The 16,063-nt window shown below is 44.4% G+C and overlaps 1 protein-coding gene across 1 annotated transcript in view; it reads right to left on the reverse strand.

Moving 5' to 3' along the window:
- Window positions 1-525: 525 nt before the first annotated feature.
- Window positions 526-16,063, reverse strand: part of cad (carbamoyl-phosphate synthetase 2, aspartate transcarbamylase, and dihydroorotase) — a 59,654-nt gene continuing 44,116 nt past the window's right edge. The window contains exons 34-44 of the mRNA XM_034200595.1: window positions 12,195-12,335; window positions 11,493-11,582; window positions 10,508-10,649; window positions 9,769-9,950; window positions 9,362-9,436; window positions 7,993-8,205; window positions 6,980-7,105; window positions 4,438-4,593; window positions 3,952-4,053; window positions 3,363-3,457; window positions 526-1,380 (exon numbers count right to left, since the gene is read on the reverse strand). Coding sequence (XP_034056486.1) covers window positions 1,281-1,380; window positions 3,363-3,457; window positions 3,952-4,053; window positions 4,438-4,593; window positions 6,980-7,105; window positions 7,993-8,205; window positions 9,362-9,436; window positions 9,769-9,950; window positions 10,508-10,649; window positions 11,493-11,582; window positions 12,195-12,335 — 1,422 coding nt within the window. The 3' untranslated portion in view covers window positions 526-1,280. The remainder of the gene's footprint in view (window positions 1,381-3,362; window positions 3,458-3,951; window positions 4,054-4,437; window positions 4,594-6,979; window positions 7,106-7,992; window positions 8,206-9,361; window positions 9,437-9,768; window positions 9,951-10,507; window positions 10,650-11,492; window positions 11,583-12,194; window positions 12,336-16,063) is intronic.

The following is a 16,063-nucleotide window of genomic DNA, read 5'->3' on the forward strand; positions in this document are numbered from 1 at the left end:
GATACCACCCTCTGAGAATAAAGAAGCGAGAATGTTGCTTTCAAGGTTTCCTACAATACAATCCCCACCTTTAAGTCGAGGCTAAAAACATTACTTTTTTCATCTGCTTACCCAGAAGTCTTTTAACTTGTTTTAGCACCTACTGTATTTACAATGTTGTTTTTAAACTATTCTGCATCTCTTTTATGAACCTGTTATTCCATGATGTTTATTTATTGTGTTCCTTTCTGTTGTCTTCTTATTAAGTGTTAAAGATTATGTAAAGCACTTTGAATTGCCTGAAAATGTGGTATATAAATACCCTTACCTTACCTAACTCACAAAAACAAGTGTTTCTAACTACATCTGCAAAGTATTAATAGAGACAGTGACGTTTTAAATATGTTTACATATTTTTATTTGTGTCATTTATTTTTGTTTTGATGTTGCATGAATTCTCAATATATTTTCTTTTGTAAAATAGCTTTCAGTGATTCATGACGGCTATGGTTGTGTTTCTTAAAATGATGGATATTAATGACAATATGAAATGCAAAAGGAAATATGTTTTTATTATTTATTTCTACACAATACAAAGACTCTACACTGCTACGGAATAATACGGAATGACCCTAAATGATCAAAAACCATGCTTTGAGAGAATGTGCGTTTCCACTTTCAGGTAGTGCGACACATTGAGGTAAAGAAACAGTATAGAAGACATTAGTAAATACTATTATTATGGGTCAGAAAAGAGCAATCCCTTACAAAGTGTTGTCCCTTTTAATGTCAGTACATTTTACCCAGCTACCAACACAGTTATTTCATCAACACCAAACATCATAGTAACATGGATGTTATGATTGAAATGTCTACCTTTTTTCTTCCAAGGCTCAATGATGCACAAATACTGCCAATACTTAACCATTGTCAACAAACAAACAAAACAAGAAATTCTCACTCGTACAAAAAAAGCATCTGGAATATTTCTAAGAAGCATCTTAATTAATAGAAAAGTGTGTCTCAGCACAAGAAAACCACGTTGCTGTGAAAGAAAGCAGTAATTTTGAAGGTAATATCAAAAAGAAAAGCAAATAGTGCCTAGTTGAACGTATGGAAAGCAGCATAATGTAACAGTATAATATCACTTTATGGCTTATTGCTGCATTTAACTGTACCAGCTCAATGTTAAAGGACTGGAAACAAGAAAGCCACAGATTTCAGGAAAGAAAACGCAGTGTCTAACACGAGTTATTCTACAAATATTTCCAATTTGTGCGATAAACAGGCAGCGTGGGGATCTATCTGCTCAGCACGGTGGCCAGCAGCGCCATCCGGATGTACATCCCGTTCTCCGCCTGACGGAAATATGCCGCCCGGGGGTCGGTGTCCACCTCCGCACTGAGGGAGAAACACAAAGGAGACACAAGAGGAAGTGAGATAAATGGTGCATATTGAGTTTTAAACCTCTAAATCGATTGATTATTTAACCTATTTTTGGTTAGAAGCCTAAAATAATGTCTGTAGTTAACACAAGCTGAAGAGAGTTTAATGCCTTTGTTATACTGACATAAGCTACATCAGTAAATACCCCACTGGGTAATTTTAAAACGGCAGTTGCTAACAAGTGTCTAAATTAGACGACTAAATGTCATCACACCCAACATTAGCCGCCTTTAGCTTAGCGGTGGTGACGTGAAGTCATGTGACCGTGCTGTAGTTCCTTTATAGCCCAACATTAGCTTAGCGGTGGTGACGTGAAGTCATGTGACCGTGCTGTAGTTCCTTTATAGCCCAACATTAGCCGCCTTTAGCTTAGCGGTGGTGACGTGAAGTCATGTGATCGTGCTGTAGTTCCTTTATAGCCCAACATTAGCCGCCTTTAGCTTAGCGGTGGTGACGTGAAGTCATGTGACCGTGCTGTAGTTCCTTTATAGCCCAACATTAGCCTCCTTTAGCTTAGCGGTGGTGACGTGAAGTCATGTGACCGTGCTGTAGTTCCTTTATAGCCCAACATTAGCCGCCTTTAGCTTAGCGGTGGTGACGTGAAGTCATGTGACCGTGCTGTCGTTCCTTTATAGCCCAACATTAGCCGCCTTTAGCTTAGCGGTGGTGACGTGAAGTCATGTGACCGTGCTGTAGTTCCTTTATAGCCCAACATTAGCCTCCTTTAGCTTAGCGGTGGTGACGTGAAGTCATGTGACCGTGCTGTAGTTCCTTTATAGCCCAACATTAGCCTCCTTTAGCTTAGCGGTGGTGACGTGAAGTCATGTGACCGTGCTGTAGTTCCTTTATAGCCCAACATTAGCCTCCTTTAGCTTAGCGGTGGTGACGTGAAGTCATGTGACTGTGCTGTAGTTCCTTTATAGCCCAACATTAGCCGCCTTTAGCTTAGCGGTGGTGACGTGAAGTCATGTGACCGTGCTGTAGTTCCTTTATAGCCCAACATTAGCCGCCTTTAGCTTAGCGGTGGTGACGTGAAGTCATGTGACTGTGCTGTAGTTCCTTTATAGCCCAACATTAGCCACCTTTAGCTTAGCGGTGGTGACGTGAAGTCATGTGACCGTGCTGTAGTTCCTTTATAGCCCAACATTAGCCACCTTTAGCTTAGCGGTGGTGACGTGAAGTCATGTGACCGTGCTGTAGTTCCTTTATAGCCCAACATTAGCCTCCTTTAGCTTAGCGGTGGTGACGTGAAGTCATGTGACCGTGCTGTAGTTCCTTTATAGCCCAACATTAGCCTCCTTTAGCTTAGCGGTGGTGACGTGAAGTCATGTGACCGTGCTGTAGTTCCTTTATAGCCCAACATTAGCCGCCTTTAGCTTAGCGGTGGTGACGTGAAGTCATGTGACCGTGCTGTAGTTCCTTTATAGCCCAACATTAGCCGCCTTTAGCTTAGCGGTGGTGACGTGAAGTCATGTGACCGTGCTGTAGTTCCTTTATAGCCCAACATTAGCCTCCTTTAGCTTAGCGGTGGTGACGTGAAGTCATGTGCCCGTGCTGTAGTTCCTTTATAGCCCAACATTAGCCTCCTTTAGCTTAGCGGTGGTGACGTGAAGTCATGTGACCGTGCTGTAGTTCCTTTATAGCCCAATATTAGCCTCCTTTAGCTTAGCGGTGGTGACGTGAAGTCATGTGACCGTGCTGTAGTTCCTTTATAGCCCAACATTAGCTTTTAACTCCTGGCAATTGCATATACGCTTTAACAATCAAAGCGGTGTTAATATGTGGAGATTATCAACAAACAAAAAAATCCCAGTGACATTTTGTAGAGGCGGAAGCGATAAGAAGAACTAAATAGAAATCTCCAAAGCATTAAATTGCTCATAAGAAGTTAGAACAAAATAAATAAGATTGATATAATGCTACTGATTGAGCCTCACCTGATTTCATTGACTCTGGGCAGAGGATGCATGACCACCATCTTCTTCTTGGCTACAGTCATGATGTGAGGGGTGAGGATGAACTGGCCAAAACACTGAGGAAGAATAAACACACACATTCAGAATAAATTATAATAACACATGGCTTGGTTGACAGGGGAACAGCAAAAAACCTTCTAGCCTAGAAAAACTAGTGTCTTAGATCTTATATTTAACTAACAATTCACATGTAAATGCAAGGTGGGGGTCATTCAATTTAAACAATCTGTTATAGCTTGAACCACAACCTTCACAAAACTGCTAAATCCTATATAGTCAATATTCATTAATGCTGTAGACTACAAGCTTACGTAGAGTTTTTTTTTGTGGTCAGATAGAAATACGGCAGTTTGTCTGGAAAAAGTACCTTCTATGCAAAAAAACCTGTAAAGTGGGATCAAATAGTGTACAAAAAATGACTTTACATGTCGTTTACCAACTCCAAAAAGTGGATTTAGTCTTATATTACTCAGATATTTCATAAAGAGGCATAAGGACTATGTGTCTACCTTACTAGAGAAAGAAAGTTGATGAAATGAACTTGACTTACAGCCTTGTACTCTTCCTCAGAAGCGAACCTCTCCTTCTGGATCCTCGTCATGTAGAGGACGTCGGTCTCAGGCAGAGCTTCCTCTATGCTCTCAAACTCCTCCTGCACACAGGGAAGAACACAGCATCTTTTCACCATTTTGAACAATTATTTAAACCACAAAACACATCTGATTATATCAACTTGTAATACTGTATAAACATATTTAAGGCCATCAGACTGTTAAACACCTGAACTTTTGAAAAGAACATCCATAACATTCATCTGTCTGCAACTTACTAATATATCATATCCCAATTACTTGTATATAGATTCTCCTTGCACTATTTATATTCTATTATATTCGTATTTACTTGCAATATTTTATCTGTTGTATTGTGTTGCACTGTTGGAGGAGCCTGTGACCTCAGATCTTCAGTGATATATCTACACTGTAGCTCTGTACACATGACAATAAAAGCCTTGACTCTTGATTTTAGTGCGCACCTGTCTGATGCCCTTTGAGGCCACGTAGCTGATGATCTCTGCCGGCATGTGGAGGTTCTTGGGAGCGACGTAGCGCAGCGTGATGCGGTACTGAGTCAGCAGTTTGGCGAGGGAATGAACCGTGCGGCCGTGTTTCAGATCCCCAACCATGGTTATCTAGCCAAAAACATATACATATTAAAATAGGCAAGGCAAGTTAATTTATACAGCACCTTTTCAACACAAGGCAATTCAAAGTGCTTTACAACAATGAAAGTCATTAAAAAGCAACGATAATAAAATAAACATTACAAAAGAATACATGGATAAAAGTTACAGTGCAGTTTAAGATATGAATAGTTCAATTAAAAGCAGAGGCAGAAAGAAAAGTCTGGATTTAAAAGTAGTCAGAGTTGCAGCGGGCCGGCAGGTTCTGGGAGTTTGTTCCAGATATTTGGAGCATAATAACTGAACTTCTCCAGGTTGAGTTCTAACTCTGGGACAGAAAGCAGACCAGAGAGATCTGGATGGTCGAAAGTGGAAGTTGGAATACAACAATTGGACTTAAAACTACACATTGGGTTACTAAGGATTGAAGGAACATGATTTCAATGTTTAAAGGTCTCCTATTAAACTGTTTTTCATCAATATATCACAGGTCTCAGATATATCCGAACAATGTCCTCTGATTGGCTGAAACACAAACAGATCATTGCAGCATTACCCATAATTCCCTCTGTTTCAGCCCTGTTTCCAAAGTGCTGATTCTCTGTCTGTTACTTTAGATGAAAACAAGGAGCCCCTCCCACGCCCCTCTGAGAGACATTTGGTTACAAAGAAACTCAATGGTGCTCTAGGAGGAGATTCAGTGATAAGGTGGGGGGGGGGGTTACCTTGTTGGTGATTGGCTAATGGTTACACAAGACAACACATCTTATGACATCATAAAGTGGCCAAAATCTGATCAGCTCATTTTCAGACATGTTTGATGTAGAAGAGACATGAAGAAGAGGGGACACTGTTGATGTAGAAGAGACATGAAGAAGAGGGACACATGTTGAATGTAGAAGAGACATGAAGAAGAGGGGACACATGTTGATGTAGAAGAGACATGAAGAAGAGGGGACACATGTTGATGTAGAAGAGACATGAAGAAGAGGGGACACGTGTTGATGTAGAAGAGACATGAGAAGAGGGGACACGTGTTGATGTAGAAGAGACATGAAGAAGAGGGGGACACATGTTGATGTAGAAGAGACATGAAGAAGAGGGGACACATGTTGATGAAGAAGAGACAGTGAAGAAGAGGGGACACATGTTTGATGAAGAAAGAGACATGAAGAAGAGGGGACACATGTTTGATGTAGAAGAGACATGAAGAAGAGGGGACACATGTTGATGAAGAAGAGACATGAAGAAGAGGGGACACATGTTGATGTAGAAGAGACATGAAGAAGAGGGGATAACATGTTGATGTAGAAGAGACATGAAGAAGAGGGGACACATGTTGATGAAGAAGAGACATGAAGAAGAGGGGACACATGTTGATGAAGAAGAGGGGACACATGTTGATGTAGAAGAGACATGAAGAAGAGGGGACACATGTTGATGTAGAAGAGACGTGAAGAAGAAGGGGACACATGTTGATGTAGAAGAAGACAGAAGAAGAGGGGACACATGTTGATGAGAAGAGACATGAAAGAAAGAGGGGACACATGTTGATGTAGAAGAGACAATGAAAAGAGAGGGGACACATGTTGATGTAGAAGAGACATGAGAAGAGGGGTACACATGTGATGTAGAAGAGACATGAAGAGAGGGGACACATGTTGAGGTAGAAGAGACATGGAGAAGAGGGGACACATGTTGATGAAGAAGAGACAATGAAGACAAGATGGGACACATGTTGATGTAGAAGAGACATGAAGACAGAGGGGACAACATGTTGATGTAGAAGAGACATGAAGAAGAGGGGACACATGTTAGATGTAGAAGAGACATGAAGAAGATGGGGGAAAAAAAAACGTGGTTGATAGTAGAAGAGACATGAAGAAGAGGGTGACACATGTTGGATGTAGAAGAGAAATGAAGAAGAGGGGACACATGTTGATGTAGAAGAGACATGAATAAGAGGGGACACATGTTGATGAAGAAGAGACATGAAGAAGAGGGGACACATGTGATGAAGAAGAGACATGAAGAAGAGGGGACACATGTTGATGAAGAAGAGACATGAAGAAGAGGGGACACATGTTGATGTAGAAGAGACATGAAGAAGAGGGGACACATGTTGATGTAGAAGAGACATGAAGAAGAGGGGACACATGTTGATGTAGAAGAGACATGAAGAAGAGAGGACACATGTTGATGTAGAAGAGACATGAAGAAGAGGGGACACATGTTGATGTAGAAGAGACATGAAGAAGAGGGGACACATGTTGATGTAGAAGAGACATGAAGAAGAGGGGACACATGTTGATGAAGAAGAGACATGAAGAAGTAGATGTTGCATAATAGGTGACCTTTAAAAGGAAAGGTTTAAAATGTATTTTCTGTCCCTCACCGTCATGCCGTTGACCGTCCCCAGCTCCTCTCTGATGGTGAAGACGTCCAGCAGAGCCTGAGTGGGATGTTCCCCGACTCCGTCTCCAGCGTTGATCACCGGCTTACGGCAGTGACGCGCCGCACACTGGAGTTACAGGAAGAAATTCAAAGATTTAAAGGCTTTATTTGTCATATGCCACACACCCCTTCCCGCTGCCTCCGCTCACCAGAAGCCAACATCCTACCCATCCCCACCGGCATCAAGCACCGGACCTGGGGGGACAGAGCCTTCTCCGTCGCTGCCCCCTCCCTCTGGAACTCACTCCCACAACCCATCAGACACTGCACTGACCTCACCACCTTCAAAACACTCACCATGTATATATATATATATATTTGTATATATAATATCTACATGTACATTTTCTATTTTATTTTATTTCTATTCTTGTTTATTAGTTTTATTGTAAAATGTTTTATTGTAAAATGTCTTTTATGCTGCTGCAACAAAAACTATTTCCAAAATTGGGATCGATAAAGTACCATCTTATCTTATCTCTTCAATCTGGCTTTTAATGTGTGATTGTTTTTGTATTATTTGACTTTAACTATATATATGTATTTGTTGTTCTTTTCTTTTCACTATCTCTGTAAAGCGACTTTAAGCACCTGTAAAAGCGCTAACAAAATAAATCTATTATTATTATATGCCCCAGAGTTACAGCTTAGTTTTCGCAAGTAAAAGTCTCAGGCTCCTCCAACAATGCAAATAAGATCTATTGTTTTCTTGATTCAATCTTTAGAAAGTCTGAAAATAGAAAGAAACGCCCAAGAAAGTTTCCCAGAAATGAGTAAAAACTAGAAAGACAGCCAGTGACAAAAAGTGAGCAAATCTTTTCCCCTGAAACTTTCCGAATCTCTTTCCACAGAGTTTATATATAAAATACATGAACACGTGGATTTTGCATAATAGGTGACCTTCAATACACAGTAGCAAATCGTCTTCACAGATGTGCTAAGTCAGAGACGCACCTCCACAGCTCCGGGGGTCGGGTGTCGCAGCACCAGCACGTCGGCGTAGCAGCTCATGGTCTGCACGGAGTCGGCCAGAGACTCTCCTTTCTGCGTGGAGGAGGTGGATTCGCTGAAGTGAACCACGGAGCCGCCCAGGCGCTGCATGGCCGCCGCGAACGAGCTGCTGGTGCGAGTGCTCACCTCGTAGAACATGGACGCCATCACCTTACCCTGAGGAGAGAGGGGGCTTTCAAACTGGGCTTTAGACGGACAAATAGTAAACTAGAGCAGTGTTTTTCAAAGTGGGGGCCCCGACCCCCCGGGGGGCCGCCAGGGGGCACCCGGGGGGTCACTCAAAGTTTGAGGGAAATCAGGATTTTTTTTTTTTTAAAGTTTCATTTTTTTTCCTAGATGTTATTAATAACTGCACATCTATCAATCTATGTGTCCTTTGATGCCAATCTTTTCATATTTTTTGTTTTTGAATCACACGACCGCCCTTCAAGCCAATCAGAATCGAGCTGCCGCTACTGAGAGTGAAAATCTGCTCAGCTTTTGGAGCAAGTGAGAGCGAGTGAATGTTTCGCTCTGCAGCTGGATGAGAGCACGGATGTAGCAAATGTCGCAGAATTGCTTGCATACATCAGATTTATTTCAGAAGACAACTTTGTTGAGGAAATATTATTTTGCAAAGCACTGGAAGGTAGGACCACAGGAAGAGACATTTTCAAGTTTTAGATGAGTACATCATCTCAAACGGACTTGACTGGTCTCGTTGTGTGGGTGTGTGTTCAGATGGGGCAGTGGGGCTATGACAGGCAAAGAAAGCGGAGTGACAGCTTCGATCAGGCAGAAGGCCCCAAATGTAGTGGCAACGCACGCATGCTCCATCGGGAGGCACTTGTACACATCATTTAAAAAAGGAGGATAATGCTATATGGGGGTCCTTGGCATGGCAAAGTTTGGGAACCCCTGAACTAGAGGACCGGAGTAGTACTGCGTGTTGCTTAATACCAAATGCTCTGAATTCCAAAAGCTACTGTATAGATTACACAAAGGACAGGATTCTTTCCAATTAGGCTTTAAACAGACTACCTCCCTTTTCCCCTATACTCATCACCCCCTTTAACTTCTGACTTAATCTGTGTATTTTCATATTTCTATCTTATTCTGTAACCCTCAATTATTGTTTGAATTCAATGACCTGAGTGCAAGCTTGTACTTGCATGTCAAATCTTGTTTTCTGTAAAGTGTCCAGAGACTCTGGGTAGTGAGCATTTAAACAAATAAACAAAGAGAAGACTGTTTAGCCATGTAGAGTTTTTGCTCTCTCCCAAACATTCAAATAAACTTTAAAACTCAGATGTTTCAGGTGTAACGGCAGTACCTTCAGGATGTCCAAGCTTCGCTCCTTCTGAACCATCAATCGCAGAGTGTGGGCGACATTGAAAAGGTGCGAGATCTGAAACAAAGAAATAAAACTAAAACATGCATCACGCGTGTCTTTCTCAAATATGTCGGTATTATTTTAGGTGTGTGTGTGTGTGTGTGTGTGTGTGTGTGTGTGTGTGTGTGTGTGTGTATGCGATATTGAAGTGACTGTTATTTTGTATATATTGATTGTTGTGCTTTTATTTATGTCTTAATGTGTGCATATGTATAAATGTGTCTGTTGATTGTGTGCATACATATATTTATATTTTGTATTCTGGATTGTGGGAAACGGTATTTCGATCTCTCCGTCTGAACACACAAACTGAAAGATTGACAATAAAGTTGACTTTGACGTTGTACCTGCTCCTTGCTGAACTGCCTGACGGACAGGATGTGCTGCCCCACCAGCGCGTGCAGCAGAGGAGACGTCTGGAAGTGAGACATCTGTCCTGTAGGAAGTCCTGGAGCCGACTGAGGGGACAGCAGCCGGGACAGAGGGGGGGGGTAGCTGTACCCGTCAGCTGAGGGGAGCATCGTCATCTCTGCAAGACACAAACATCAATGAAATACAGCAGTACAGTATGAAACAAGGCAAGGCTTTTTATAGCACTTTTCAACACAAGGCAATTCAAAGTACTTTAAGACATTAAGAGCATAAAACACATTAGAAACCTTAAAAAGCAAAGATAGTTAAACATGAATAACACAGGTACATGAATAAAAGTTACAGTGCAGAGTGAGATGTGAACAGCTCAATTCAAAGCAGCTTCAGAAAGAAAAGTCTTCAGCCTGGATTTAAAACTAGTCAGAGTTTCTGGGAGTTTGTTCCAGATATTTGGAAATACCCCGAACCAAATTCTCACATTCCTCGACCCCTAATCTTCCTGTGAAATTATAGTTCTTTTGACACTTTTCTAATCTTTTTATATTCCTTTCAACCTTCCCTTTCATCCATCTTTTCAATTCCCAGAAGTAAGATATGTAAACCTAAAAGGGTAGACGTTTTGCTGATTTTAAGGTGCTGTCGAAACAGGTGAGATTCTAGTTTGCTACAAAATATGTGTTGTCTTCCTGCAGTGCATTGTGGGAGTTGTAGTACCTGGTGTGAATCCGGGGTCGGAGGAGCGGTGGATGCGGGGGGGCAGCAGGTAGCGGCTCTCTGAAGTTAGCCTCCGGGGGCTGGGGGCTCGGGTCCGGAGCAGGCTGTCCCGCGGGGGGGTGGGGCGCGCCGGCTCTGGACTCTACAGGAACCACAACATGTTAGAATAAATACATACAATAATGTTGGGAAAATACTCAAGTACTCCTTCAATATGAGAGTAACATGATAACAAAGGTATCCCAACTGTAGCTGTGAACATGACAGGATGTGTGATTACCTAGAAGAGCATCAGGACTGTTTGAGGCAGATGATAGCTATGTGATTAACATGATGATTCAGCCTCTATGGAGAGAGACATCAAGCATGCTCATTTCTGACATGAATCTGAAGTAAACATTGAATCCTGCTTTCTACTCCTCCATCTTGTGACTGTGTGACTCCCTCTCTTGGATATCAGCATGTGAAGGACACTGTTCAGGAACTAGTTCTCTGTATGTGATGACTCCTTCCATTCTGGAGAGGATCACAGATACATGGATCCTGTTTTGAAGCTGAAGCCGGAGACCAGGGAGATTTTTCCAATAAATAACGACCAGATTTTTTGTTTCAGAATATATAAAACTGTATGTTCTCCAGACTACAATCATCCGTTTGTCATCTTGCAATCTACTTATTTATCTAAATAGTTACCACTGCAATAAACCGTATTAAATGTTGTCTTATTTAAATTTCACATTCTGTTCTTGTCATATTCTATTGACATGTATATAGACTTCTTGCATTACCTTTTATTTTTATATTTAATTATATGTTGCATTGTTGCAGGAGCTCAGGTCAGAAGAATGTCATTGCCATTTCTACACTGTAGCTTTGTGCATATGACAATAAAACCTTTGAATCTTGAATTAGTTACTTGGATGTATTCCGTTTGTTTGACCGTTAAACATTGTTTTTGTACTATAATGTGATCCGCTTTGCGTACCATTGGACTTTCTTTAACAAGTTCAGCAGGAGTGCTGGAGGCGAGGGGCCACGTCTTCACATCCTGGCCATAACCTGGAGGTACCAGCACCTAAAAGAGAGGGGGGGGGGGGGAAGAAATGCAGATTTAAAAAAGGATTTGTCTTCAACCGACGCATTCCTTTGAAACTGTGCACAGCCTTATTACCATTGGAAGAGCTGGTGAATTAGTTTAAAGCAGGGGTGTCCACACTGCGCCATTTTGTATCGGCCTTCATCAAATTAAATGGAATACGGCCCACAAATGAAACTGGTGCTTGTCTTATATTGCACTTCTTAACTATACATGTAAACATATATTACACAGTAGTATTCACGTATTAATAAGACCACTTTTCAAATAAATTTAAGTTGGAAACATTTTCTAACATATCTTAGTTAATAAGAAAAAAGCCCAATGACTTGTTTGAATAACAAGCTTGAAATACACCTTAATATTTCTCATTATTATAATCAATCTGAGGCTTCTGCTTTAAGGGATGAGCTGCCAACTCACAAGCATACTTTACCTACATTGGATTGACTTATAACTGAACTTATGAGGCGACATACCTCTAGTGAGTGGCCCAGCCCTTCGTATATTTTTCTGTATGTGGCCCTCGGTGAACAAAATGGACACTCGTGGTTTAAAGAATAAAATGAATATGTCTGTGTGATTTCTGACCTGTCCGTCGATGTAGGCCACCTCTCCTCTCAGAACAACGCGACGCACTTTCCCCTTCACCTTCATACCCTGGAAAGGTGTCCACTTGGACTTGGTGAACTGCATGGCCTGAGGAATCACCCACTCCTGCTCCAAATCCACCTGAAAAACATCACAGTATATGAGTATTTCACAACATAGCAATGCACACAATATCTGTTGTTATTCCCTTCTACGAGTCCCTTGCCATAAATAGTCAGGTCAACTTGCAGATCATGGACGTTTCTGGATTACAGCTGCCTTCATTAACACCTTGTGTATGTTATGTGTCTTTGTTAGTGTTGTCACGATACCAACATTTTGGTTTCGATACAAAGTCAAGAATTGCGATTCCGATTATTTTTCTTAAAAAGAGGGAAACAGTCTTAAATGTAATTATTGTGCTTTCTTTCACACCAGAACCATAACACAAACTTTTAAACAATGAGAACAATAAATGACTAGAATTTGTATTAAATACAATTAAGCATCATCTATAAACAACTTTTTTGTTTTTCGCTTCTTGTTGTCAACAAGCCGAGGCGCAGCGGCAGTTAAATACTCCCACTTGCTGCCATGCTTCTCGCTTTCTCACATGCTCTGGCAGCTAGCGCATGGCCGCGTGCACGAGAGAGGGGAGGGACTTAGAGCGTGCTTCAGAGGGGAGGGACTTAGAGCGTGCTTCAGAGGGGAGGGACTTAGAGCGTGCTTGAGGGGGGAGGGACTTAGAGCGTGCTTGAGGGGGGAGGCACTTAGAGCGTGCTTCAGAGGGGAGGGACTTAGAGCGTGCTTCAGAGGGGAGGGACTTAGAGCGTGCTTGAGGGGGGGAGGGACTTAGAGCGTGCTTCAGAGGGGAGGGACTTAGAGCGTTGCTTCAGAGGGGAGGGACTTAGAGCGTGCTTCAAAGGGGAGGGGACTTAGAGCGTGCTTGAGGGGGGAGGGACTTAGAGCGTGCTTCAGAGGGGAGGGACTTAGAGCGTGCTTGAGAGGGGAGGGACTTAGAGCGTGCTTGAGGGGGGAGGGACTTAGAGCGTGCTTCAGAGGGGAGGGACTTAGAGCGTGCTTGAAGGGGGGAGGGACTTAGAGCGTGCTTCAGAGGGGAGGGACTTAGAGCGTGCTTGAGGGGGGAGGGACTTAGAGCGTGCTTCAGAGGGGAGGGACTTAGAGCGTGCTTCAGAGGGAGGGACTTAGAGCGTGCTTCAGAGGGGAGGGACTTAGAGCGTGCTTCAAAGGGGAGGGACTTAGAGCGTGCCTTGGAGGGGGGAGGGACTTTTCAGGGGAGGGACTTGCTTCAGAGGGGGAGGGACTTAGAGCGTGCTTCAGAGGGGAGGGACTTAGAGCGTGCTTCAGAGGGGAGGGACTTAGAGCGTGCTTCAGAGGGGAGGGACTTAGAGCGTGCTTGAGGGGGGAGGGACTTAGAGCGTGCTTCAGAGGGGAGGGACTTAGAGCGTGCTTCAGAGGGGAGGGACTTAGAGCGTGCTTCAGAGGGGAGGGACTTAGAGCGTGGCTTCAGAGGGGAGGGACTTAGAGCGTAGCTTGAGGGGGGAGGGACTTAGAGTGTGCTTGAGGGGGGAGGCACTTAGAGCGTGCTTCAGAGGGGAGGGACTTAGAGCGTGCTTCAGAGGGGAGGGACTTAGAGCGTGCTTCAGAGGGGAGGGACTTAGAGCGTGCTTCAGAGGGGAGGGACTTAGAGCGTGCTTCAGAGGGGAGGGACTTAGAGCGTGCTTCAGAGGGGAGGGACTTAGAGCGTGCTTGAGGGGGGAGGGACTTAGAGCGTGCTTCAGAGGGGAGGGACTTAGAGCGTGCTTGAGGGGGGGGGGACTTAGAGCGTGCTTCAGAGGGGAGGGACTTAGAAGCGGCTTCATAGATAGGGGAGGGACTTAGAGCGTGCGTCAGAGGGGAGGGACTTAGAGCGTGCTTGAGGGGGGAGGGACTTAGAGCGTGCTTCAGAGGGGAGGGACTTAGAGCGTGCTTGAGGGGGGGAGGGACTTAGAGCGTGCTTCAGAGAGGGGAGGGACTTAGAGCGTGCTTGAGGGGGGAGGGACTTAGAGCGTGCTTCAGAGGGGAGGGACTTAGAGCGTGCTTCAGAGGGGAGGGACTTAGAGCGTGCTTCAGAGGGGAGGGACTTAGAGCGTGCTTGAGGGGGGAGGGACTTAGAGCGTGCTTGAGGGGGGAGGGACTTAGAGCGTGCTTCAGAGGGGAGGGACTTAGAGCGTGCATTGAGGGGGGAGGGGACTTAGAGCGTGCTTCAGAGGGGAGGGACTTAGATAGAGCGTGCTTAGAGGGGGGGAGGGACTTAGAGCGTGCTTCAGAGGGGAGGGACTTTAGAGCGTGCTTCAGAGGGGAGGGACCTTAGAGCGTGCTTCAGAGGGGAGGGACCTTAGAGCGTGCTTCAGAGGGGGAGGGACTTAGAGCGTGCTTCAGAGGGGAGGGACTTAGAGCGTGCTTCAGAGGGGGAGGGACTTAGAGCGTGCTTCAGAGGGGAGGGACTTAGAGCGTGCTTCAGGGAGGGGAGGGACTTAGAGCGTGCTTCGAGGGGGAGGGGACTTAGAGCGTGCTTAGAGGGGGGAGGGACTTAGAGCGTGCTTGAGGGGGGAGGGACTTAGAGCGTGCTTCAGAGGGGGGAGGGACTTAGAGCGTGCTTCAGAGGGGAGGGACTTAGAGCGTGCTTCAGAGGGGAGGGACTTAGAGCGTGCATGAGGGGGGAGGGACTTAGAGCGTGCTTGAGGGGGGAGGGACTTAGAGCGTGCTTGAGAGGGGAGGGACTTAGAGCGTGCTTCAGAGGGGAGGGACTTAGAGCGTGCTTCAGAGGGGAGGGACTTAGAGCGTGCTTGAGGGGGGAGGGACTGCAGGCACGGCTGCAGTGCAGGGAGTGGAAGCAGAGCGCTGAACACACACGGCTCTTATTAAAACAGCGCTTTCTCACCGGAGTACTTTCCCCCGTCATTCTTAAAGTACCGATACTAATGAAACGGAGGAATCGTAGCGATTTTAACGGCAGGGTATCGCGGTACCTTTCAAGTATCGGTACACCGTGCAACACTAGTCTTTGTTGCTTAAATAATCAGTAATGCCTTGCCTTGTTGTCTCAAGGCAAGGTCACTAATACTTCATTCACACCAACGGTGTTTCAGGGCCGGTTTGGAGCTGGAGCTTGAAAAGCACCGGGGTTTCCTGTTCACACCGCAGCGGAGCAGCCTCTTAGCTCTGGAATCCGGTTCATTTCAAGCACCAAAAAATTGTCCGGCCAGAGCAAAAGCACCGCATACGTCACGCTTACGTCGAGGCGGGGCAGGGGCAGATCAACTCCAGAACAACAACAAAAAGCCGGCGTTTTATCCAGTTTGTACACAACGATGAAGAAACTTAACAAGCAGCAGTGGTCCACTGAAGAGACCAGCTACCTACTGGGAATCTGGTCTTCCGAAGAGGTACAGAGGAAGCTGGAGCACAATCGGCCATTGTTGTTGTTGTCGGTGTGAGCTGTGAGGGGTTTCCGCACGGTTTGGCTTTATGAAGCAGGCACGCAAACGGTTACGTCATGACGCAAACGATGAGGCAATGACGCAGCATCAGTCGGACTCTGGGCGGTGTGAAAAGAGCCGGAGCTAAACCGAAGAACCGGTTCTGAACCTGAAAAGCTCTAGCACGGAGCTTGAACCGGAGTTGCGTTGGTGTGAATGAGGTATGTGATTTGGGGAAGGGTAGCACCAACAAAAAAGGACCAATGGTCATCTGCATTACATCAATGCACACAATATCTAGTTTTTTTATCACTGCATATTTAATTCCAATCTATTTCAATGTAAATACTGCTATATCTTTTAATGTTATTAAAATGTCTTAAAATA

Source organism: Gymnodraco acuticeps, unplaced genomic scaffold (assembly GCF_902827175.1).
Source record: "Gymnodraco acuticeps unplaced genomic scaffold, fGymAcu1.1, whole genome shotgun sequence".
NCBI lineage: Eukaryota > Metazoa > Chordata > Actinopteri > Perciformes > Bathydraconidae > Gymnodraco > Gymnodraco acuticeps.